The sequence below is a fragment of the Corticium candelabrum genome, chromosome 6 (assembly GCF_963422355.1).
Source record: "Corticium candelabrum chromosome 6, ooCorCand1.1, whole genome shotgun sequence".
Taxonomy (NCBI): Eukaryota; Metazoa; Porifera; class Homoscleromorpha; order Homosclerophorida; family Plakinidae; genus Corticium; species Corticium candelabrum.
Genome location: NC_085090.1, coordinates 859,628 through 886,789, shown reverse-complemented (window position 1 = coordinate 886,789; position 27,162 = coordinate 859,628). Strand labels below are relative to the sequence as shown.

General features: G+C 37.2%; 1 protein-coding gene across 1 annotated transcript; it reads left to right on the top strand.

The window, feature by feature from the left end:
* The first annotated feature begins 70 nt into the window (after positions 1-70).
* On the top strand, positions 71-26,605 carry LOC134181258 (serine/threonine-protein kinase Nek1-like). Its single transcript, XM_062648501.1, has 35 exons — positions 71-190; positions 258-293; positions 368-428; positions 793-834; positions 907-962; positions 1,843-1,926; positions 1,992-2,059; positions 2,646-2,732; positions 2,960-3,014; positions 3,077-3,120; positions 3,532-3,612; positions 4,338-4,413; positions 5,040-5,263; positions 7,430-7,535; positions 7,720-7,794; positions 8,774-8,890; positions 10,033-10,277; positions 11,891-12,002; positions 14,766-14,799; positions 15,468-15,637; positions 16,547-16,636; positions 18,110-18,230; positions 18,322-18,392; positions 18,551-18,581; positions 18,641-18,739; positions 19,752-19,982; positions 20,241-20,491; positions 21,011-21,315; positions 21,521-21,620; positions 21,685-21,902; positions 24,440-24,510; positions 24,570-24,713; positions 24,847-24,995; positions 25,802-25,961; positions 26,436-26,605. The coding sequence occupies exons 1-35, from the start codon at positions 71-73 to the stop codon at positions 26,447-26,449; spliced, it is 3,948 nt and encodes a 1,315-aa protein (XP_062504485.1). The 3' UTR covers positions 26,450-26,605.
* The last annotated feature ends 557 nt before the right edge of the window (positions 26,606-27,162 follow it).

The window sequence follows — 27,162 nt, the reverse complement described above, 5'->3', positions numbered from 1 at the left end:
GCAATTTGGGTAATTGTTGATGTTGCGCACTCGCTTCGCTCAATTGCCTTTTAGCGCGCTTGAGGTCGGTATGATGGACAACTACGAGAAAGTCAAGAAAATAGGTGAAGGAGCGTTTGGAAAAGCGCTTCTTGTGAAGAAAAAGGAAGACGGAAAACATTATGTTATCAAGGAAGTCAATACGTCAAGAGTAAGATGCTCAATTTTTGGTTTTGGATGGTCACGTGATCAACAGAAATTGTTTGCTTGCGTGTTAGATGAGAAACAAGGAGCGAGAAGAAGCTAAGAAGGAGGTGTGTTAGAATAGCTGTGTGTGAGTGAAGGTGCCAAAGAGGTGTTTGTGTGTGTGTTGCGGTGTTGACTACAGGTGAAAGTCCTAGCTCAGATGCATCATCCCAATATAGTGGCGTATAGAGAGTCATTTGAAGGTACACTAGACACACTAAATTATGTACTACTACATGAGTAGAAGTAGGAGTTACTTTTCAAATCATAGTAATTAGTTTATTTCGATAAATAATATCTATTGAGCAATTGATGTTGAAAAACTGTCTTAGTACTGACCAAACGTTTGCTTTTTAAAAGCATGTAAGTTGCAGCTATGAAATTTTTACATGCATCTTCTGTGGCGAGACTCTGTGTGTGTGTGTGTGTGTGTGTGTGTGTGTGTGTGTGTGTGTGTGTGTGTGCGCGCGCGCGCGCTTATTTTCATATGTATCTCTACAAATTTGTATTGTTTGTATTTTATTAATCTTATTGTTGTAATTCATGCTACACATTTTTGTTGTATAGCAAGTGGCACCATGTACATTGTGATGGATTATTGTGATGGAGGTTAGTGTTGATGTCACAGAACATTTGCTATGACTTTATGTTATAACATAAGTACTTGTCTCTCTTTTTCAGGTGATCTTTACTCAAGAATCAACAAACAGCGAGGACAACCTTTTCCAGAAGATCAAGTATGTTGCCAACTGTACTGTACTAATGCTTTGCTGTTACATTTGTGTTGTGTTGTCTTTGTGTTGTCCTACTGGGATATAAGGAAGACATTATATCTTGCTTGTTGACAATTACACACATTTGTGGGTACGAGTATTGTTATTTTGGAAAAAAGCAAATGTTAGAGAAGAATAGTTTAATAAATAAGTATTAAATAAATAAATAAATAAGTAAACCAAATAAATAAATAAATAATAAGTAAATAATAAATAATAAATTAATAGAAACTAAATAATAAATAAGTAATTAGAAGGAAAACTATATTTAATATTGATTATTTGAATATTTTTGGTTGTGACAACAAGTGGTTGCTACACGTACTGATTACAAAGAAAGGAAAATGAAAGTGAAGATGATTTAGCAAGGTCAACAGATATGGTCTTTAGCTAAGAATGATTGAAATGCCACAGATGTCTATTGAATTCAACAAAGCTTTTCAAAGTATCAGACAACCCATTCAATAGAATAACTTTTAAAATGTGTTTAACTTTAAACAGTGAGGGAAATAGTTAAAAGACCATCTACTGTATGCATTTGTGGATGATTTGAATTCAAACTATGAAGTGGTTGTTGTCAGTTTGAATTGAAATTTTATCTAAATTGTCAGAGTTGTACATTTTTTAACTTGGTCATTAACATGCAAGTATGTAACTTTCGGCAAGGGTATTAAACTAGGGTTCACTTTTGTTGGTTAGGGTTTTAATGAATGGAATACAAACTTTTTTATTATTATAATTAAGTTAGTTGTATATATGGTAGAGTTGTTGAGAATGTTATTGTTGTTGTTATTGTTGGTGTCTCAGTAGGTTTGAGTTTACCCTCTATGGTTTGTTGTATTAGATTGTTGACTGGTTTGTTCAACTTTGTTTGGCTGTTAAACATGTTCACGATCGTAAGATACTTCATAGAGACATCAAGACTCAGGTGACAGGATGTGATGATTACCTCTTGCTAATGCTTATTTTGGCTGCATTTGTTATTGTTTTTAGAATATCTTTTTGACAAAGTCTGGTAGAGTAAAGTTGGGAGATTTTGGAATTGCAAGAGTTCTGAACAGGTGAGGTACAACCGAAGTAGTTTAGTCTTTTGTTGAATATCCTGAGTTAGTTGACATATACAGTATGGTAGGGTGGCACTTATTCGAATACTTGGGCACCTTGCACACCGTTCATGAGTCTGAATATTATGAATAACAGATGTCATCTCTAATTGTCTGCAATGTACGTCAATGCAGTGCCAGTGTGCTTGACTGATGCGTTTAGACAACTGCCAGTCAGTGCATTTGGTCAAGTGACATTCTGCTACAGATGTATTGGTTTCTAGATGTTAATTAATTTATATATTGGAAGATATGCGCATAAATGGGCAGCAAGCTGTTGTACATGTACAAGAGCCTGGTGTTCATAAGAAACAAAGATTAAATAATTGACATGCAGACAAATGGATTGATTGAATGAGCCATTAATTTGCTATATTTGTAACCAAGATGTACTAGTTGGTGTCAATGGTATTATAGATGCAACAGTACAGCAAAGTGTGTGTGTGTGTGTGTGTGTGTGTGTGTGTGTGTGTGTGTGTGTGTGTGTGTGTGTGTGTGTGTGCATGCGTGCGTTTGTGTACATGACTCTGTTGTTGTGTTGTAGTACTGTGGAATTGGCTCGAACTTGTATTGGAACGCCATACTATCTGTCTCCAGAGATATGTGAGAATCGCCCATACAACAACAAAAGGTAGAGTCGTTTTAGCTGTGTGTACTACCTTCTTTCAGCAAGCACCAGAAAGATGAAACTGCCTGTCTTTGCCCTTATTGTTTTCATTAAATTAATTAAGAAGCTACTTTTACTTGGTCTTATATTTTTAATTTATTAGGAAAACACTCAGGACTTCTATTAACTTTTTAGTTTCATTTCGTTTCATGATGCATTGAAATTGCCATTTACTATTTTTGTCTGTTTAGCGACATTTGGGCAATGGGCTGTGTGTTGTATGAAACTACGACTCTTAAACATGCTGTAAGACACCATGCTAGTAAACCTCTGTGTAGAGCATTTCTCATGGCTTTCGTATTGTATAGTTTGAAGCAGGAAACATGAAGAACCTTGTCATGAAGATCATCAGGTAGGTGATGATGCTTACTGTCACCATTTGCATAAAATATTTTTGTTTTTAAACTCGTCTCTAATGTGGCCTCGTATGGTATTGCATAGATGTGAAGTTTGCTGTTAGGATATGTTTGACAATTTGTGTTGGCATTTTAATTAAGAACTTTGAAAAGTCACCTCTGAGTTGATAATTAGTCTTAATTAAGGGTTGCTGTAAATGGGTTCTTTAGGGTGGAGTGTTGAAGTAGCTATTTTCATATGAGTTACTACATTCGTTCTTCGAGTTCTCATATGGTGTTTGTATCATCTGTTGTATTCAGTTGCTTATTTATTGTTCACTCAACTCTGTATTTTGGGTAGATCTGTTAGAGTAATGTGGCTTGAAAGGAAGTCACTTGAGAAATTGCCGTCTTTGTTTTCATTGTAGAGGTTCATATCCACCAGTTTCATCGTCTTACAGTTATGACCTCAGACATCTGATAGCACAGTGTCTTAAACGGGGTCCAAGGTCAGTGGTTTACAATGAAATAAGGGCAGAGTTGTGTTAGTGGTAATTTTATCACATTTGTCATTTTATATCAGTTTAGTTACACAGTGTGTTAGATATAAACAATCAATTAACTAAAGTAGAAGACACATCAACGAAGAAATACAATTGGCTAAATCTATAGATATTTATGGGATTTGGTTTGTATGGTTGTTAACCATTATAGGTTGGGCTCTATGTGAGTAAATAGTATTGCAGGTAATAGTAGCTCTTTGTAGTAAATAGCTCTTTGTAGCTGCTGCATCTAGTTGTGATCAGTGCATCCAGACAGGGGAAATGTTTGTTGGGCTGCAAATTCCCATGTTTATAGATGAAAGATTTATTTGTCTTCCACATTTTAAGAGCTCTGTTTCTTCGTGTATTTCCTTGTTTGTACATTTTTATAATGGGTTTTCAGTTTAGTTTATTATTTAATGTTTAACAGATTTATGTAGATATAGTAAAGTAAATGTTAACGGATAGTCAGTTGTGTTCTGATGATTAAGCAGACTTGTTAACCAAATTACTGTTAATACTTTGATTACGTGGTTGCATGTTGTCATAGATAGTTGATTTGTCTGTAGTGTCTTTGCTGTATTTGGGTATAAAATTGTTGTGTTGTGATGAGACTCTCGTGAGTTGTTTTTATGGCTTGATGGAGATCAGTTAGTTTCACTGTATTAAGTTTAATACATTGTTGTTTTTAGAGATCGCCCAACAGTGAATGCCATTCTCAGGATGGGATTTATTCAGAGAAGAATTGAAGGCTTTTTGTCACAGTCGGTATGATTTTACTGCATGTGGAGTATCTGTAATATACATACGCTCTTGTCTTCTTTATGCAAACTCTGAAAACCTGGACATTTCTTAGTTGTGTGTGTGAGTGCATGTGTGCATGCATGTTTGTGTTTCAGCTCATAGTGAGTATTGGTGGAATCCAGGTTTCAGGTGTGTGTGTGTGTGTGTGTGTGTGTGTGTGTGCACGCGCGCGCGCACGTGTGTGTGTGTGTTGTGATTATGGCTTAAAATGGAACAAAGGGCTATCTTGCTGACTTGTGGACATCTCTTATTTACAGGCATTGTTTGGCCCCAACATGATTGGATATGGGTGTATGTATTATTTAATGTAGCTCTGTTTTGTATGTGCTATGTACTGTATGTATGAATATTGTACACCATAATAAAGCTAACTTTTTGTTTGTTCCTTGTGTTGCTGCATGTGAGACTAATGTTTATTAAATCGCAAATTATTTGATTACTAAATGTGTAATCGATCAGATTTTTTACATCTGTACTTGTAGACTTGCAATTTACTTGTAGACTTGCAATTTTTATTCTATTTAATAGTATAGGCATTTACATTCATGTTCCTTTTCTTTTGTTTGTACAATAAACGATGAATTTTTTAGATTATTGCTGATGAATTTGCTCACACTATTCTTCATCGACGACCGGCAGTTCCTGCAGCTGCACCTGTTAGACAAGCTGCTGGTTTGGTAGTCAAAAAAGCAGCAGAACCGGCACCACCAGCTGTTGTAGCACCATTTAATCGGAGGAACCCGGCAGCAATATATGGAGCTCCCGTTAGACCTCAACAGCGACCTGCCAGACCAGGTGCAAGAGTAGCAGCAAGGTTAGTGTTGTTGGTCTTATGAGGGGAGGCTGAGACTGAAGAACTTGAGGAATAGAAGGTTCATACAACTTGTTTCGTAGATAAGAGAACTGAGAGCTGTTTTATTTACCTTCGTCATCTTTGTCATCTCTGCAAGTTAGCTAGTCTCTATTCCCCATAAGTCAACTCGGAAGTGAGTAATGAGGTAGAGGTAACACCTGGTGAGCTCACTAAGTTAAAGGAAAAGAATTGGTATAGGTGTACCACATTACACCATTTTAACTTAGTAGAGCTGCATATGATCTTGATCTTGATCTTGCACAAACACCATACATAAAATCTAATCTTTTACTTTATTATGTCATGTCATTGCAATTTGAGGTTATGAGCCATTGACTTGGTAAAGAAACTACAGTGTATAGGGATTTTATCACTATTTATGCAGGTTACGTTCTTAAACTAGTGGAGTCTTAGGGCAACAAGAACAGACTTTTAATAAGCACAGAACTGATGTACTCAGTCATTAACTTGTACTTTGATGAATGTAAAATATTTCTACACCCATTGATTGTGGAATGGCTCTAGTTGTTTGGCTATTCTACCCTAGAATAAAATGACTTTGAGACTTTGAGACATGAAGAAGTAGACTCACTTTTGTAGTTTAGTTTTGGCTTTCGTTTTATAGTCACTTGTCTCTTTAAAGACATTATGCATTGCAAGTTTGATAACTCTTTTCTCTCTGTCGTAGTTAATCTGTCTGTTGCTTTCGACCACTGATCTCACATATTAGAAGTCACTCACAGCTCTAAATGCAAATGAGTATATCTATTATAACATGGTTACATGACATACCACCAGTCACGAGCACGTATTTAGATGGTGTATATGACGTATTGCAAGGCAAGTTTGCAACAAGTTACTTCTGGTTAATATTGCACTCTCGCTTATACATATACACATCATGTGACCATGGTATATATTACTTATTGTAGGATTAGCATGCTATGTGGCTTTTACAAGCATGAGGGGCTGAGTTGTAGCCCTCAGCTTTGCCTTGGTTGATAACCCCAGCCCTCATGCTAATAAAAGCCATATAGCATGCTAATCATTGTAGCGAGCCTAACTGTACTGTGTTGAGATGTGTTTTTGGTATGACTGGCTGGAAATGACGTTGACTGAACCAATCACAGACATGATGGTTTGTGATGTCACAATGCAGATGTAAGTGTAATAGCTGCACGGCTTTTCAGATTGCTGCACGCCAGTCCCACGGGCCTAATAAGAGAATGTGCAAACAGGCTTGAGCTCCTAGAAATGGCTTAATGACTGCGACCGAAATGCAACTAAATGTAAGAACACTTCGCTTTTACAAAGAAATTTACATTAGCTATATGTGCATGTTCTCTGTAATGTCCAGTCCATGTCGGCTGTGAAATAGTCATAGCTGGATTGGAAGCGGCAGAATTCACTGGTGAATTTCTTTGCTAGAGTATGTACAGTGTGAGCAATCACAGCAATGTATACCACAAAGTGGTTTGTGTTCTGCATTGTGGACATGTACAAATCAGTTTGTGTTTAATTAAATTAAGTACGTATAAATTCGAGTTTCTTCTATGCAAAACCATTTGACTAATCACTTGTTAACAGTTTAGTGTCTGTTCTCGCTGAGGCTCGCCCCAACAATGTTTCGAATTTAGCTTAGTTACTATTATGATAACATATACAAATGATTATTTATCTATCTGCTGCTAAAATGCTGGTTTGGTTTACTCATGGTCAAGTCTCATGTTGTTGTAACTTTATTGAGGAAATGGGCAGATGTTTTTATACTGTTGCAAGGTGTACGTGTGGCAGATGCATTATGTGATCAGCAGATGAGAAGTCAGTTGCTAAGGAAAGTTAGACATACTTACCAGCACAGTTAGAAAAGTACGTTAGTGCTTAGTGACTTGTAATCTATCTGTTATACCAAAAAGATTGGTGTAGGAATGCAAAAGTATTGGGGCCAATTTACAACCGGTCATTGTAGACCTTACTTTTAGCCTTGTTATTCTTATCTCAGCTTTCCTTATATTATGCAATGACAGACAAGTAAAGGGATATACTGCATTTGTCCATGTGCCACTGCTGTTGATTATAAGTACAAAAGGGCAGGCGGTGTTACTAACTTGATGTTGACTATTGTAGGCGTCCTGCTGCAGATGGTGCTAAAGCAGCTGCTTTGAGACTAAAGGAGAGAAAAGAGCGAGAAAGAAAACTACAAGAAAGGAAAGAACAAGAAAGGAAAGAAAAGGTGAGAATTCGTGATAGCAGACAGTTGCATTTAAAAGGTGGGGTGTGACAGTCAGTGGTGTGTTTTCTAATTTAAAAGTCAATGAATGCTATGAGTCTGTGTGTGTAGTTGAAGAGATAGTTGTTTCTGTTCACAGTTGTGGTACTTGTCTTCTTTATTCTAATGCATAATATTGTGATTTCAGATGCTTGTAATGCAAAAGAAACGGAAAGAAGCGGAAGTAAGGTATAAGAAGCAGCAAGATGATATGAGAGAGCAGGTATGTACTGATTGGAATTGTTGACATAGAGATTGGTTTTGGTTTATGTTTGTGTCATTCGTCGACTTTATTTTTGCACTCGCCTGTTTTCTTATTATTCTGGGTGGCATTAGTGGTGATTGTATTGTGTAGTGTTATGTGTGTGTGTGTGTGTGTGTGTGTGTGTGTGTGTGTGTGTGTGTGTGTGTGTGTGTGTGTGTGTGTGTGTATGTGTGTGTGTGTTTGTTTGTGTGTGTGTGTGTGTGTGTGTGTGTGTTTGTGTGTGTGTGTGTGTGTGTGTGTGTGTGTGTGTGAGAGAGAGAGAGAGAGAGAGAGAGGAGAGATCTGTAGCTCAATTGTTAGAGAGTTGCATTTGGAGAGTGGAAACATGCAGGACCTTAGGGTTGCAAGTTTAAGTCCTGGATGAGCACAGGCGTCATTTCCTTGAGAAAGAAACTTACACACAACTGCCTCTCTCAACTCGGGGCTATAAATGAGTACCTGGTTTTGACTGGCAATGGTAACGGTCACTGACTGTGACTTGACCATCAGCTGATGAGCAGCGGGTAGGACTTTGGGTGCTCGCACCTCAGTTTGTGTTGCAAGCCCGTGCTTCTACGATCATCTGACCTGTAGCTTTCCTGAGTCTTTGAGTAGCATACAGGAGCCAGCTGATGGTAAGGCTGGGGCGTGACCTTAAAGAATCCAGCCCTTGATGTGTGTGTGTGTGTGTGTGTGTGTGTGTGTGTGTGTGTGTGTGTGTGTGTGTGTGTGTGTGTGTGTGTGTGTGTATGCACTTGCGCGGCTGGACAAGTGACCTTGATAAAGCCAGCCCTTGATGTGTGTGTGTGTGTGTGTGTGTGTGTGCACGCGTAGGTGTGTGCCAGGCACATGTTTGTATGAGTTTTTGGTGTAATTAGTTGTGTTTCTTATTTTGTTTGTTGTTCCTTTTGCTGTTGCGGGTTAATTTTTTGTAATCTACATAATGCAAGTTGTTTAGAGAGACCGTTATGAAGCAAATGTAAAAATGCGTCAGCAACAGATTGCTGATAGGCAGCAGCAGAGAATGAGAGCTGAATCAGCCAAAGGTTGGCAGAAGACTTTGTCCATGGCAGAGGTATAAATAATATAAATAATGTTTGTAGGTTTGTTGAGTATAATAAGGAAAGGCAGCAGTTAACATGATGATACATTTTAGTTTCTGTATTCCAATAGGAATGGAATGCAGGTCTGATGTGTTTCAGTGTGTTTGATTGCCAATTGTTGCTGGGCATAATGATTGGATTGTATGTTTAGCTGCTTGTCTGATGCATTTGAACTAGTAGCTTGATGCAATGGTTTGCTTTGGCTCTTGATTATCAGGAGATGAATTTTATGTTGAGGTTATGGCTCTCCAATGATGGTATGAAACTCTAGTAATTATAGATGCATGAACACACATTTATTTCTTTAGTCTCACACTGTAAGTCATTTCAGTTTATGGGATTGTTTCATTGGAGTAGCCAACAACCAGTGCTTTGGTATAAGATTGGAATGATAATTTCAATGTCTTCTCAGCCACAAGGGATCAAAATTGATAAACTTGTGCACTCCTGGAGCCACTTGTAATAATTAACTGTGTTTACATTGTCGTACTTGATTGCACTTTGGCTACATGACATGTTTGGGATCAGGTTGTGAGGTATGGAGCTCCCTTTTACATATGGAGAAAGCTAAAGTGGGAGTGAAAGCTGTTGCTAGTAATGAAAATAATATGGAGAAAGCTAAAGTGGGAGTGAAAGCTGTTGCTAGTAATGAAAATAAAAGTCAGGTAGGCTTGATTTAACAGTTTTTGTTAAATGTATGAGGTGTATGTAGACAGATAGGGTATTGGAATATAGGGAATATTGACTTAATTAAATGTTGGCGTACAATATATAAGCAATGGTAGATTAAGTAAAGCACATTTAAACAGCTTACAGGAGGCAGATTGTTTGATTATCGCTCTGACTCTTACCATGATGTTGATAATGAAAAGGAAGTAATCGATACTCTGTCTCTATTGAAGCCAAAAATGTGTCAGTTGGTGAGCTGCTTTGTTGAATAGAGCTACTTTGAGTTAAACAATTAGTTAAACAATTTGGAACTGCAGATGGGAACAGATAAGTGGGGAAATAATCAGTATGCATGCATACATGGGAGATTTTAGTTTAGTTTAGACAACATTTATACAAATAACACCACATGAAATGTGTTCTGTTTTAAATTTATTTTTATTAGACACGACCGTTACCTCCTGATCCATTGGTAGCGAACAAAGATGAACTTGTTGAGAAAGTCACAGAACTGAAACAACCTCAGGATTCTACAAATGAACCTGAAGAGCAAGGTTTTGGAGGTGATGAGAAAAGAAATGAGAATGTTGTTTGTGTTGCGCAATCCAAAGAATTGAAAGAAGGTTTTGACTTGCCAAAACCAGCTGCCAATCCAGCTGTAGCTGCAGCTTATCAAGCAAAAGCTGACAGGTGAGGAGTAGAGATTATTGGTACAGTACTCATTGTTAATGTTAGAATTATTTGGTCCAGTAGTGTTTGGTGTTTAGTTTTAAAATGTCCTGTTTTGGTCCACCTGAAATTCTTTACAAGGTTTTCATTATGCATGTTTGTTATTGTGTTTTGTAATCTGAAGCATCAAACTTCAACTATGTGATGGCTTGCCATACGTGCCTATTTCTGTAGATGCATTGCTGTTTGAGTCATAAAACAGGTACTGAGGTGACACTAAGTGGATTGAGTCAACAGAGATTATGTTTGGTTTGGGTGGCGAGTTTGTATTATCTCATTTCGGAAATTTCAGTAGCGATGCTGTTTTTGAATTGCATATGCAAATTATGCATAGACTGTTGGTGGTAAATGGTGACGAATGTTCCGTCAATGACGATTTTTCATGTTACAATATTTTGCTAAGGCATTTATGATTATGCTGCACATGTAGATACTTGCATGTAAGGCATTACAGGTATATTAGTACATAGCAGTCATTGACTATACACCCTTATCTTTATATTTGGACTTTAGAGGTGTGGTATTTCTATTTACTAGAATTTTCCACCTTATTCAATGCAACAAAAATATTGACTTTGTGTGCATACACTGTATATACACATGTAATTATGGCTAAAATGCCTTATAAATTCTGGACATTTCCCGTGTACATCTTCTGGTCACAAGGTGCTTACAGAAATGAGGAAAGGATGTAATATGATTAAACACAATATATTATACAACATGTTGTTGTACCAACCAGCGTGATAACTGCTTTTCTTGATATAATGCAGTGGTGTAGGAATGTCATCCAGGTTGGGGGACCAAACCTCAAATTATGCGCAGCAAGTGTAGCCTCACATACCCAGGACGTCTGCACGCAAGTGTAGTTTGCACTGTCAGCTATTGGAGCTTCTCGTTTTCTTCCACTTGTAGCTTGTTTCACGATGACATTTTATCTATAGTGACTATAGGCTGTTGGCCAGGGGCCTCATGCCCCCCCCCCCCCGTGGTTCCTATGCCTATGTAATGAGGTCTAGAATAAAGTTTATGGTATAATGTGAGGCATTAGTCATAGTGTCCTCTTATTTTCCATATCTGGGCTCTTGAGATTTAGGCATTCCTGTTTTCTAGACACTCCAATCTGGCTCAGTGCAGTGAAGCATAAAAATATTGAATTTGCAAAAATATTACATGTTATATGCATTTAATTTTGGCTAAACTGCTATGTTTCTGACTCTGGTTTCTGACCTATGGACATTTCCTATTTACAGACTTGTTTGGTCTCAAGATGCCCGATAAGGGAGGTAATGGTGTAATAACAATATTGTAATGAGTTGTTGAGCATCTCTTACTAATGTTTGTAGTACATGTACTGCACTAAACTGTACATTATCTAGGGGAATGATACGAACAGAGTGAACATTTATTGTAACATAGACACTTGATTTTGATAGTGCTTGTTCTGCAATGTAGTTGTTCATTATGTTATTTGAAATTGGTGGACATTGTTTCACTGGTTGGGATGCTGGCTGACCAGTTTGCTGCAAAGTTGTTGTGTATTATGCCGTATGTAATATGCACTTTTATTGTAGAGAAAAGGCTGCTGTAGCAGCTGAACGTGCTCGCATTGTTGAAGAGTTTTTGTCAAGGAGAAAAGAAGCAGCTGCTAACAGAGCACGAGCTGAAATTGAACTTGGATGGAAGGTAAGTTGATGTTACAGAGTTTAGGCCATGATAATTAAAACATATGTACATGAACTTGCAAGTGAACAGTAACATTGGAGTTGGCATTGTCGTATGTATGTACAGTAATGTATTCATGCTTAGTAATGACTTGCAACAGATTGGTTAATCAAATATGTTGTAGGCATGAAGTCAGCTAGTGCTTGTCTTTTCAGTTGTAGTGGAAACTATTTGGGTAAAGATGATGATGGAGTTGTAGCACAATTTATGCATTGACTAGTTGACTCTATTTTTACTCTATTTTTTGACTCTATTTTTGACTCTGTTGTGTACAGCGTGTGGAGTGCTTGATAGTCATGTGGGGTGCTTGATAGTCGTGTTGTCTAATTTGTTGGCATGTTGTGTCAACTGTGCTTTGTTTGTTAGAAGCACCTCTTGTTGCTTAGTCATGCTGGCAGTAAGCGTTTAATGCGATAGTAGTAGCTTGATAAGCGTGCATATTAATTTGAGAAAGAGAAGTATGAGGACAGGAAGTTTTAGTTATGCAATAGACATGCAAGAACAAGACAGTATATTATACTTTGTTTTTTTAGTTCAAGCTAGGTCTAATGGGTGTGCTTAGGTGGGTGCCATAATATGATTATAATCAGAGACAGAGTAGCTCAATTAATGACATCTGAAGACAGTGCATGTACGCATATTTCAATGTTAGGTTTCAGGGCATAATTTACTTTTTCTTTTTGCGTAGCGGTATTGCTACACAAATTGCAAATTGAGTAGCAGTAATGCAAAATTGCATCGCAACCATATTTTTGCAAAACAGAGCAATTAATTAATTAATTAATTAAATACCCAGACAGTTCATGCTTTCTAGTCTACAGGCACAAGTTCATAGTCAGTGCCAAACTGTGAATTGTGATGATACTATTAAATTTGTTATTATAACACCAGTCCCTTTAGCTAAGTGGAAACAAAGTTATTTGAATAGTAGCAAGTGGCACCCTGCCCATGCAAATTTTAGAAGCTAAATATGCTATTCATTAACTTTTGGGTTTTTTAACCATATGGCTGAACGTGTGGCCTCCTTGGAGTGCTGAAGAACCGTTGGACTGCAAGTGTAGGGTCAAACTGTGCCAGTGGCAGACCATCAACGCTAATCCTCATCAAGTGATCTAAGGTATCTTCACTAAGACTTGTCCGCCGGTCACTTTTTATCCTCCTCATAGCACTGAAACCACACTCCACTATGGCATTGCTGACTGGAAACACCAGCAGTATGCACACCAATTGCACAAAGTTTGGAAATATCTCTTTGTACTGGGACAGAAGCAGTGACCATAGAGTATTTTTGGATGGTGTCGCAATTAAGTTATCGATCCAGTACATCTTGAAGAAGGTCCAGTCTGTCATTACCCCATCCAGCAATACATTGTTATTTAATAGAAGACGACGGAAGTGCTCTACAGCAAGAGACACAGCAGCTACACCAAAGGCTGCAAGATCATCTCGGTCAGTCAGCCACAGATTAATGTCAAGGAGACAAACTGCTTTAAAAAATCCCTGTTGTAAATCATCACAACGATTGTGAATGCATTTCCCAATAGCTTTGGTGAAAAGTGATCTCGACATCATAAATGCACTCTAAATACGTTTGGCTGTACGCCTGACAGCTTTACATTTTGAAAATGCAGCTGGTCATCTTTCTCTGCGGCTGCAATAAACTGCGACAACTCCGATGGCACTTCAGGGTTGTCAGCCTTCAAATTTTCAAAGATAAGATGAACCGAGTCTAAGTTAGCAATGGCGAAAGGCAAGTCAGCGGAATGACCTTGCAGATGACATGGCAATGTAGCTAGAGGGTTCAGCAGAGCGTTGAAAAACAGCATATGCAACACAAACTTAAAGCTTGTCTACTTTTTCAAGTATGTTGGAAAAGCTGTGCTGTTTGTACTTCCCGTCTTTCTGTGACAGTGCTGTTTGTGTTGACCTTTACATTGGAAAGTCCCATGCAACTACACATTGCATGATTGTTTGTTATTTTAGTTGGTAGTGACATTAGCTACGATGTAAAAGTGCAAGTACATTGACTACACTGTTACTTACTTTTGTTCCTTTTTTACCTTGCTACGTAGTTACAATGGAAGTCTCAATAGCTATCTTGTTTCAAGTTTCTGTTTCTGTTGCCATCCCTTCTGCTAATGAGATGATAGTTTGGGCAGGTGTTCTCGTAATGTGCTTTAGTTTCATGTATTGCATAGCATGGCCACTCAAGTACAGATGGTTCATAATTGAATAAAGATGTAATAGTATATTATATATAGTATCCTCTCATCACTTTGCAGTACAAGGGTGCACCATTATGAGGTTTTTAGTTAGACTCCTACTGTACTTGGATGAGACATTCTGATTCCGCATCGCAGTTTTTGCGACACTTAGCTGACTTTGTTTCGCAACATACAAAAATTGATTCACAAACTGCGATGCCATACCGGATAAATTATGCCCTGGGTTTGTTCCCAGATTTTGGAGCAATTCATAATCAGATCAATGTATATTAAGAGTAACTAATGTTTGTCTTTGTTGCTGTCTCCATTGGCAGCTGTTTGGCTACTACAATCACTCTGTGACAGCCTTTAAATAGTAGACAACATGAGATATTCAGACACTGAGAACTAAGGCTAGGACATGTTGATTTAGGCACAGGGTTGCTGTAACTATACTGATTGCTTCTTTTGCATAAATTTGTATCTTGATTATGTTGATTGAATTTTGTTACATTTATAGGGTCAGATGAAAAACTTTGTGGCATTTAGTGAAGGTAAGCCATTAATTAATTTAGTTTTGTGTTTGCATTATTATCAACAATATGCTTGCTATGTGCAAGGTTGAATTTAATTTTTAACTTATTAGGTAGAATAGATTGTGAATTGCACTGGTGCACTTTGTTTAATGCTTTTCTCTCACAATGGTTGTTGTCTTGAATTGAGGTTAGATATTGCCAACAGACTAGGTGTTACCTGATACTTTTGTTTGGGTAAATATACATGTATATGGCGTTAGCAGATACTTTTCTTGATGTTAGCTGTTGAGATGAGCTAATTCTTGCAGTATTTTGTGGCAGTTAAATTATTTAATCAGGTGGGTTTGCTTAGCCATATGGTACTTATTACATTGTTTAGTATGGTTATGTAGGGATTGATTTTAGTAATAACAAACAAGGCAAATGAATTAACACTTGATGGCAGTGACTCAGATATGTACCGATGAATGCATACAGTTTGTGACAGTTACATGTATATTTCTCATTTATTTTGAGAGATACAAATACTTTGAGTTGGTTTTGTTTGTTTTAAGACTGGAGCAGCGCTGTCGTAACTGCTTTGTATTTCTTTCTGTTTACTCCCAAAACTATATAGTTTTACAGATTTTGCAAATAGCTTTGTTCAGTCTATTACATGCTGTTAAGTAATTGATTGTCTTTTGTAGTACCTAAAGCGGGTGATGTTCTATCTCAGCATCGAGAGCCGCATTTGAAACCATCAGGCAGAAATGCAGCTGAAAAAGAATATCTGGCTCGGCTTGAAGCTATTCGGCGACAAAACTTCCAAGAGAGGCGCAATCTCTTACAGAGAAACAATAGACAGCAAGTATCAGAGGTACAAGTTGTATCTCTTCAGTTGTATGTTGTGTTAGCGTTGTTACTCATTTCAGTTCAAGTTGTAATTACAGACATGTGTAGTGTGTTGTACATGTATTAAGTTAGTACAGCTGATGGTTCTGCATAAATGTAGACAAGGTCTTTTATGGAAATTGGTAGTATGATTGGATTCTTTTGAAAGACGTGAACCATTAGTGTATAGAGTTAGCAAGATAGTTTGATATACAATATACTTTCTTCTAACGCTGGGCACAAAATGCGAGAAAGCGGAGTGACAGAAAGGTTAGAATACTTGTTAATGTTGATCAGGTAGCAGCAATGTATGATATTATACACTTGTAATTTTTCCTGAATGGCATAACAGCTAGGCAGCACAAGCAGCAAAGTATTGCAAGAGTATTTTATTGAAACATTTGAGGCACTATTTGATATTTCCACACTGACTAAATTGTGTGTTAAGTAGTGACGAGTGAAACAAGGGCTCAATCAAGCTGTCTGTATGCTGTTAATTGCGGCAAAGCCGTGTTATCTCTTTTATTATAGCTTATGTTGTGTTGCCATTGCACAGTTGAATTGTGGTCGAAGTCCAGTTTTATGTGTCATTCATGAGAATTTATGCAAGTATATTGCTCAGAACTCACACAAGACCATAAGTGTGTACATGTAGATCACATGTTTTGACAGACGTAGTTATTTTGTGATTTATTTTTGTATTTGGTTGCTCAGGTTTGGAATATTTCATTTTTAGCTTTACTTCTATTGTTTGGTTTTGTATTGAACCAGATTGATTGGTGTTTGACTTTCACTGTAATTGTATGAGAACAGTATGGTGGTCTTTTTGTGATGATGCCATTGTTAGTAAGCAATGTTTTATACTATGGAATGTACAAGTTGTTGACTTTCTTAGCCTGCAGCTGATGATACCAGTCCACTAAAGGCTCGAGATGACCCACATTTTGATCCTGATGCAAGGAGAAGGAAAATTGCTGCTTTGAAGGTAAATATCTAAAGAAATAGAGAAATGTAGAAATATGTCAGCTGAACTGATCATAGGTTTTTGTATTGTTAATACTGAGGGTTTTGAAAGTGGAGATCAGTGTTGTTTACTTGCTACAAAATGATCAACTAGAGTTAGCTTCAGTCTAATGCATACAGTAATTCTTTCTCTTTTGCTAATTGCTCCAAGGTGGCTACCACCTCACTAAGCATTTGCAATAAAAGCCTGCCATAATTGTTATCTCATCGTGGCATGCATATTTGTGTGTTACATCTGTCTAATTGCTAATGAAATCCTTTGTAGTGAGATTTGCCTTAGGTTTACTATGAATAATACATGAATCTTTGTTGACACAGTGCTCAACCAATTAGTACATATTTGCATGCATAGTCAGTTGCTACTAATAGAGGCATATGCATCGCTCATTTACGTACTTATTTTACCTGTTATTATAGTCTGAATATTTTTCCTAGGGATTTAATATCTAGTGGTTGTTGATATTTGGAATTACTTATATAGAATACCGCACTGGTAGGTAATGAGCTTTTTCACAACTGTTATCAGTCACTATCACAACAACAGGATCAATGCTCACTGTATCTATTGTCCTTATTGAGAGGTGTTTTTCCTTTGTTGCATAACATAAACCATTTTGACATGCTCTCCCATTCTAAATACAGTCGTATTATTATACAATATCTTCATCTTGTGGAGTATTCATTGATGCCACAGCACCTGAATGACATCTTAAAAGAAAATTTTATTTTTCAGAAGTATTGGGACTAAGGAATTATTCAGGGAGAGTAAATTTGGTTTTTGGGGTGTTTGAGCACCAGGAGAAATTATGGAGGAATTAATTGGATAGAGGAATTACATTATGTAGTTAGAGAAATACAGTTGATGTGTTAGCACACATCTAGAAGCACACTTTTGAGGGTCTAATCAATATGGTAGCAGTTGCTGCTGATATGGCCCCAAGAAAGTTATATGCTTTAGTTTAGATACTGTTTACAGTAGCAGGAAACTTTTTAGACATTTGATGTTGTCATTTACTAACAAATGTCAATGGTTTTACTGTTATGTTATTGTACAACAAGACTGAATGGTAAGGTAAATATTTGAATGGTATTGAGGACATGTGTTTTATAGCTTTCTTCAATTTTAATTAATTAGCTATTTACATTACAGGGATTGACAGTGTACCAGTTGCATGATTGCATGGAGAAATGAGTTTTGTTAATAAGAATGATCAAGAGAACAGTTGCTGTAATTATTTTATTTTATTAATAAGCTGCTGAAATAGCTTCTTGATATCATATCATTTGTATAATCAGCAGTTGTATGTGAGGAATCATAACGAAATGGTGTGTAGAGTCTGTAGACTGCAGATACATGTAACACATAACTATTAGAGGGACAGGTGTATTGAGAGGATGTTTGCGACCTTGGAGTCATTGAAGCTCTTTTTATTAGGCTCAAGCCGATCTGAGAGCAGCTCAATTGAAGGAACAATTGGAGAAGAAACGTGCTGCTGAGAGCAAAGTTCAAGACGCACAAGCAAACAAGGACACAGATAGAAAGAGACAGGAGCAGAGTGAGTGATGATGTGCAATATTGTAATGTTTGTAGCTTGATATTACTTTACTTTTCTAAGACAGCAGGAACTATTCTAATTGTTTTTGCAGATATTGGATTCAGTGTTCCAGTAAAGGAGAAGGAAGTGAATGTGACAAGAGTAGTCAAGCCTTCTCAGCAGGTTATGATAGAAAGTAGTTGTAATTATGAACGGTGATCGGCGTTGACTTGTGTCTGCAATCTGTCCTTTGCAGTTTATTTTGTTTGTTGCCTGTCTGTCGGTTTTGTTGTGTTGTGTTTTAGTTGCTTATTTTATGTAGTAATTTGATGGATTTTTAGGCTCACATGGTTTCTGAAATTGCTGCTGATGGTATATTGTTCATATTTGTTTATCGTTTCTTGATTTGCTACATTTATCTTGTATTGTAGTTGCGTCTCGCAAGAAGTGGGGCAACCGACCAGCAGAGGCAGCAGTAGATGTCCCCCTTTCTCGTATGAATCTAGAAGTTACTTCATCTAATATGGAAGGTGTGACTTACTGCATAAGTTTGGACTTAAGTTTAATTGTGTCCTTTGTTTACTTTAGATGCATGAGGTTGATTGTAACTAAAATTTGACATTGTTTATACTTTAAGTTACATGTTTTATAGCCGCACACCTGACTGACACTTCCATTTTGGTTCCTTTTTTAAAGCATGTCACAAACCATATTGACTACAGCATGTATGATGCCATACAACAATATTCACAATTTAACTAAGAGAACATCTAAACTGCTTGACTTGATGCAACACACTAGTTAGACTTATGTTGCTAGAACAGGACAATACAGGTATCACTAATTACATACCAGTATTATCATCTGTAGTTGGTACCTTGAGGTGTTGTTTTAGTTGATTTTGAATAATTGTGGTATATGAATTGGGTTGTCAGTTACAGCCATGGAAGAGTGTTCTAAGTTATTAGTGTCCACACTAAGTAAATTCTGTTGACGTAGGTAGTTAGTTGGTGAATGGTGTGTTTAGAGGAGTAATTGATGGAGAATGTAGGTCCTAATAATAGTGATAGCTTGGACTTATTTGAGATGAGAGCATTACTAGTTCAGTGAACATATTATGAAGTGCCCATTACTGGTGCAGCTATATTTTGATTCTCATCTTTGTTACAGTTTCACTTCTCAAATTCTTATATGGCTAAGTTTTATAGCTTACTCTCTTATTCTACTTTACCCATGGATGATTAGGTGATCAACATATTGTAATCTTGTAACACTTCTTGTAGTGTAGACTGACAAAGCATATTCACTCTTTAGTTAATTATTATTAGATATAGTCGTTCAAGAGTCAGATTTTAACTGTCCAGGTTAGTGGGTTGTCTAAATGCAAAAGTCTGAGAAAAGTTAAGTCTAATATTTTTATGTAGCCATCAATTTTTGGGGTATGACTAACATTTAATTATAGACATAATTAGACTATGACCAAGTTGTTGTTTGTATCTTGCAGGTTAATCGTGAGTTGATTCTGGTGTATGTTTGTTTTAGCTACTAGTGCGAATGATAAAGTTGTAGTTCCCAGTTCTTCTGTCAGTGAGTTGGAAACTGTACAAGAAGGTCCAGGAGAGTCAGACAGAAAGAAATGGGCAAAGCCAGCTTATGCTGTAGCTTTAGCTGTAGACAATGTTGCACTTCAAAGCACTCACACTATTAATCCTTTGCAAGCGATAGAGGGCGACAGTAACATTGATGGCAAGGAGGAAGTGAACATCTTGACAGGTTAGGTCATTTTTAAGACTTGGTTAGGCTTCTTAGACTTTCTCATGTTTGTTTTGGTTGGTGGTCATGTGATCTGTACGTATGTTTGATTTTACTGGAATAGACATGACATTATAGACATTACTATGATTTACATATGATATATTTATGATTTATGCCTTTGGTGTATGCCTTTTGTGCAATTTTTTGAAAGTGATGCATGCCACTTCGATCACTAGTTGCTATTCTTGCAGCAAGTTGAATGTGGTCTTTGTACAGATAAATTGGATCACCATACTGGAGCAGTTGAAACTCTGTCAAATTCAGCTAACAAGAAAGTCGGAGGACCTGTTACTGTCAATCAAGTATTAAAAGCTGAAGATGCTCCACCTAAACCTGGCAGTTCTTCTGAACATAGAAAGATGGATGACAATGTGCCTGATGGAAAGACAGAATATAATGTTAAAGAAGAGCAAGAGGAAAGTAGTCAACAAAATCCAGAGCAAGTATTTGTAGAAGGAGATTTAGAGGTAAACAGTGATAGTGAGTGTTGTATATTTTTGGTGTAGAAAGAGTTGCATAAAATTGTGAAGTAGGAAGTGCAATACGCACATTAGTACTCGTATGTGAATGTAATAAAATCAAACTACACATTTGTATTTGATTACATCTTGTGGCCTGGTTTGGCTAGAGCAGATAGTAATTGTATATTGGTATGTCAAAGCTGTGAAAAATAGCCAGAAGAAGCTGATATACTACGTTTTACAGACAAGTACAATCTTTTTAAATTACGTTTAAGTTGAGAACATTACTAGCATTGTGCGTCTGGTACTTGGTTAATTCCTGATGACCAAATGTAAATGTGCAGGCATATGGTTCAATTAATGGATTGATATAGAACACTAGATATACTACTGTTATTGAATTGTAGTAATAATTATCTGGACTATGCAGGAATGAACTAGACTCATTTAGCATACAATCAGATGGCACTTATGTTACTGATGGCAATGAGGGAACATCATATTGTTACCACTTTTGTTCTTTAGGTTGAAGAAATTGACTCAGAAGCAGTCGAATCCGATTCTGAGCTTAAAGAATTGTCACCTGAATTTTCATCTTTCACTGGTGGACACAATCTAGATGTTGAATGTGCTAGTGAGGCCACTTCTATTTGCAGTGCCATGGCTGTAGCAGGCTCTCCTCCACGTACGTCTCCGACTCCAACACTCACTCCACCTGGTGAAGAGGAAGAGATTGATATTGATGTGACTGACATTGATAAAGGAGTTGAGAAGGTTGCAAATCCAATTGAACAGCTAGCAAATGCAGCATTCGAAGGAGAGAAAGAAAGGTGAGAGAGCGATTATAGTGCTTCTTGTTATTATAGTGCACTTATGGCAGCTGAATTTTAAACTTACTTCATACCTCTGTTTTGTGTTGTCATTTGATTTTGAGACAATTTTGTATATTTTGTATTTTCATGGCTGTGTCTGCTACAAGCCTTGAACTTTGTTTTTGAAAGCATGATAAATAGTATTTGTTTGATTGACTGTTAGTGATTTGGGCAGTTGTGATGAAGTCGATAACAGTGGCAGTGGTCTAAATAGCTCTTTCTCCGATGGTTTAAAGACGGGATCATTTGATGTTAATGTCAAGGTAATTTATACAGAATTTTGGAGAAGGTCAGTACTTATTACAATGCTATGGTGGTGATGTGCAGATTCTTCGTACTTGTTCTATGCCTGATTTAAAGAAGGTGCTTAATGCAGAGTTACCTGAGGATGGGGATTTTGTAGTTGGTCATAAGAACATTGATGAAAGTGATCATGTAGAAGGAGCAGTGTCTAACAACATTCCAGGATCACAAATTGCAGAAGCTGATGATCAAGCTGTTGTTCCAATGGAACAAGCACAGCTGAAAGATGACCATCCAGAAGTGTACGTTCTGTGTTATTGTGATTGTTTAGCTGGTATCTTTCAAAGTCATTGTTACTGCTATATTATGTGCATTGTTGGGTATGCTTTATGGACCATTAACAAAGCTTACAGTGGTAGTCGTTGCGTAATCCTTCCTGCTTTTGGAACAAGTCAAATACGAATGTTTTAATGTTTCTTAGTTATTGATAAAGCCTCATTTGTTTACTGGTACAACAATGTACCATCACTGACATTGACTGATGAAAGCCAACTGCTGCCTAGCAATTTTACTTCTTGCTTATTTGGATATGCAACTCAGAGAACCAAGTCAAACTGGACAGTTTGTCAATGTTTTGTATTATAGCAAATGACCGCAAACTTGGGAGTGAAACAATTTATTAGCTTTAATGAGAAACTTTTTGGAAGCAGCTATGTGAGGCTTTACTATTTCATTCGTTTATGGTTGTTGATGTTGTACAATGTCTGTTGCTATTTGATATAAGGAGTGCTGATAATGCACTTGTAGCATAGTAAATGATATTACTGGCAGTGATCAGATGCATTAATGAAGGAACTTATCAAATCGTTTGGTGAAATCATGCAAGTTAAGAATTATGTAAAGTTGTAGGGTGTGGTATGTTGAAGTGTGTTGGTGATGTAATTAGAGGGAGTTTCTTCTGCCACTGAATCTTTTTGTTTATTTAAGATTACAATGTATAGGCTTACTTTTTGTGATTGCACAAAGACTGACAATTAAACACATAAGAAAGGTTAGTTGCTAGTAAGATTGTCTAATGACAAGAGAACGTTTAGGGCATATTGTAGGTCAAATGTATTACTAAGTAACTGATCATCGGGTTTGGTTTGTACATGGACATATATCAAGACTTTGGCACTCAACCCAGATTGTCAAATGCTTATCTTTTGCTTAGTCATTTGTGCACCTTACTTGCATGTGCTCAGATTTGTAATGCTTTACCTACCTGGACCTCCCAAGTTGTAAACACTCTTGTTTAGTTGTTGTTAGGTTGTAGTTTACGGAACTACACGCAGGGCATAAGCATATTTACAATGCTGGTTTGTTTACTTTAGAGGTTTCCTTCAAAGGGTTTCTGTGTTGACTGTGCAGACATGAAAGATATCTAGTAAACTGTTGTGGCAATATGATACATTGAGCTTGATAAAATGAGCAAGCTTTGAAATAAGCAATAGCGAAATCAGGCTGGTAGCTTATGGATGTCATTCCCATCCTTTCTCATTTGCTTATTGCAGAGTTGAGCTCTTTATACTTTTACTGTGTTTGTTTGCAGTGATTGCATGGATTCCTGTTAGGTGTAGGTCAAGGCTTCAGTAATGCATCTCAAAGCACATTTATTCTTGAGAACTCTATGACCTAATCATGAACTTTGTATTTCCATGTTTGTGTATCATAGCTTTCTCCTGTGTCTAGGCTAAGGCTAACTAAATGCCTTATAACAGCTAACGTATGAAACGAGTACAATAATTTGAATTACCAATAAACCATCTTTATTATCTTGTAACATTGTGAATTTCAGATTCTGTTGTTGGAGGCAAACTTGATTGAATACTGCAATGAGCCAGTTGTGTATAAACTTGTTTTCACTATTTTATGGGTATTGTTTGTTGAGATCTAAATGGATGCTCTGCTTAGTTTTTGTTAAAATCATTTTTGAGGGATGATGAGACTCCAGAGTACCATTTCTTGTAGCCTCGAATTTCCAGACCAGAGTGCGCGAAGCGCGCGAACTCTAGTCTGGACCAAGTCGATACTAAAATGATTTTGGAAATAGCCTTCTAAGCCAATCAGCTCCTACAACCCAAGTCTCGGTTGTAAATTCTGATTGGCTTAGCAATAATTGGTTCTGCTAAGTGCACTAATGCTGATTGCGCGCGTGTAAATCCTCGTGGGCGGCTAAGTGCACGCCAGAACAGTGATTAGACTCTGCACGCACACATCTTAGTTTTAGTTTCAGCTGCAGTTCTTCGATCTTTTCAAGCTTGCGGTGACAGGACATGCACAGCAGCGTTGCTAGACCATCACCTTTGACAACTGGTCAAGTGGTAGTCTCACTAGTCGAGCGGTTAGACTAGCTAGCGGTCTGCCGAAGAATCAAAGAGTCGTGGTTTCATGCCATCCACCAAGATATTGCCGCAAACACGGCAGACGTCTCGTCTCTTCTTTGTTAGTGAGATCTCATGGCATTTACAAATGATATGTTGATCTAGGTAAAACGATCCTACGCTGTTAGACTACCATTTAGCATCGCTAGTGATAAATACTTCCGAAATCATTTTAGTATCGACTTGGTCCAGACTAGAGTTCGCGCGCTTCGCACTCTCTGGTCTGGAAGTTCGAGGCTACATTTCTTGCACTTACCTGTTTAATTTAATTTAATGCAAACAAGTTTGTGTTGAAAAGTTTGAGTCACTTTGGTAAAGAGTTGAGATACTGGTTGTATTAATGCAGTTTGAGGCACATTTTTTGGATGGTAATTATTGCTTTGATCAATGTGGGAACACGAGTTTGTGTCATGTAGATCATCAGATGGTGATGATGAGGAGATGCTTGAGATGTTGGCAACAATGAAGACATTGCTAGAAGACAGCTGTAAATATACTTTGTCGGAGGCAAAAACTAGTTTGATTGCAAATGGCCTTGATTTGTAGATGCTGAAGAAGAAGAAGAAACCATGGGAGATGTGGGAAATGAAGAAGACGACACAAGTGGCAGTCAACAAGATAGTGACGGTGAAAGTAATGCTGACAACCAAAAGAATTCATTTTCTCTAAATGAGTCTTGGACCAATTCAGGTTGGTAATATAGCATTTCTGTAGATTAGGCAAGAATTTGCTGTTTTGACAGTTAATTGTAGCTATTGTTTTATTAATTTTGCTATGAAATTAGCTTAATTAATTGTTAATTAAATGCTAATCTCTGCTTTAGATGGTGACTCTAGTGATCAAGGGGATGTCAGTAATGATGATAATGAGGCAATGGTAGCTAGTGAATTTGGACGACTGGAAGAGACTAGGCATGAGCTTGAAAAACAGCTTGGATTTGATCGCTTTATGAAGGCATACAGATTTATTGAGGTAACAATGCAAGATCATGTTGATCAGATATTTAATTAAATTTTGGCAGTGAAATGCAACTTACTAGTGTTTGAGTATGTTTTAGTGTTGCATGTTACTAAGAAATTGTGCTTCAAATAGATTGCTAGTTTATGGTAATTTTTTGTTTGAGCCTGGAGTGTATGCAAGGTTGAAAGACAACACAGCTGTGTGTCTTTTGAAATGATTTATTAAACAAACATATTGTACATATGACATGTCCTACATGCATAAATATTCATACATGCATACTTGTGTGTGACATGTCTGTGTGTATGTATGTACGTACTTTAATTATTTATTGATTGATTGATTGATTTAGTAAGAATGAAGGTTTTATCTGATAATTTTAACTTACTGTTTAATAAGTTTAATCTCACGAAACGCAGCATTGGGTAGCCAGATGTATCTACACATATATGTGGGGTTTACTTGTTGCGAGTTGTTGCTTATTTGTGTGCTATCCAAACAAACTAGTTGCTCATTTTTAGTTTTGTCAAATTGGTTGAAAACTGCCTATTTGGTTCAAACTGCTATGTCAGTATGTCAATAAAAATGCTTCATTGTATTTGATTTCAGAAGCTGCCATTTTGTAGGCCATTAGGAATTGATGACATTTTACTAAAATAATGTTTCTCCATGAACTATTAAATGGTATGATGAAGGCATCGTATGCACACGAACTTTTTCCGTTTGTACTCTTGACATCACCATTATTACACTGCATTTGCATTCTGTGTCAGCTTCTAAGCTTTAAAGATTTTTATATTTTATGAAATTGTATGCAGGCAATACAAGAAGATGAAGATGAGGCAATTAGTGTGAATGACAAACATGCTGTGCAAGTGGGAGAGATGCTGGGGGAAGGGAATGATCATCTGTATCCAGCAATATTGAAACTTGTAATGGCTGATGCTGCTTATTGTGAAACATGTGAGCCAGATTCAGGTAACCTGTGTTTGTTGTTGCAGCATTTCTAAAAGAGGTAGCTATTGTTTTACCTGATGTGTGTGTGTGTGTGTGTGTGTGTGTGTGTGTGTGTGTGTGTGTGTGTGTGTGTGTGTGTGTGTGTGTGTGTGTGTGCTGCATGTGTCGATTTTGAGCAGGGCCGGCAGCCTTGTGTATTGGTATGCTTGCTTGTTTGTCTGCTAGCTTGGCTGCTTCTTTGATACCAGTAACAGTGAGTTTGTCTTTGTGGGTTTGTATGGCGTTTTGATTGTTTGTTTATTCCTATGTCTTTTGCTTGATTGTTACGTAGATGTTTTGTATTGGTTAGTTTGTAAGATATGTCTTAGTTAGGTAGTGCTTGTGTTGAGTTTGTTCAGTACTGCATACTTACTGTCTCTGTAATTGAAGAAAGTTGACAGGACTTTAGCTTTTCTGTTGAAGTTGTACCCGCTACAGTGTGCATTTTGATTTTAGATAAAGATGGTTGAAGATATCAATTCAAGTTGAACAGGCAGAATAGACAATGTAGCTACTGATGCAACTTAGCAGGTTTATTGTTGGTGGTCTAGGTAGCTATTTTCAGAACTATTATATAGTCATATATGGTTTGTATTGAATTTACTTGCGTTGATATGGTTCTATTATCTCAGTGTGCGTAGATGTCTTTGCCCTTTGTTGGGTCGTTTCTAGTATTTTTTCTTGTGTCTGTGTTTTGTGTCTTCTGTTGTTTTCTTTACACACACACACACACACACACACACACACACACACACACACACACACACACACACACACACACACACACACACACACACACACACACTTGCACACTTGCACACAAGATAATATTACCCACCATAGTGGCTGCCTTATATATTGCTATTTTTGTTATTTATTAATTCATTAAGTAGTAGTAGTTTGAGGTATGGAAGCCTCATGCAACACGGGTGTTGCACTCTAGATTTGGCAAACAGACTCCTTACTTAGCAAGCGAAAACCGCTCAATTATCCACTTCTTGGGTTCAGCGGTACACTCAGGTTCACGCTGTGTGGTAATAGGGTAAGAAATCCTTCATAACTTCACAGTTGCTGTTTATAAATATTTGTAGTCTGGTAGTCAAATCCGTTTTGGCTGCTCAAACGTAGGAGTAACCGACTTGTACTGAAGTCTCAGTAATGGTAATGAGAGAAGTAGGTAGAC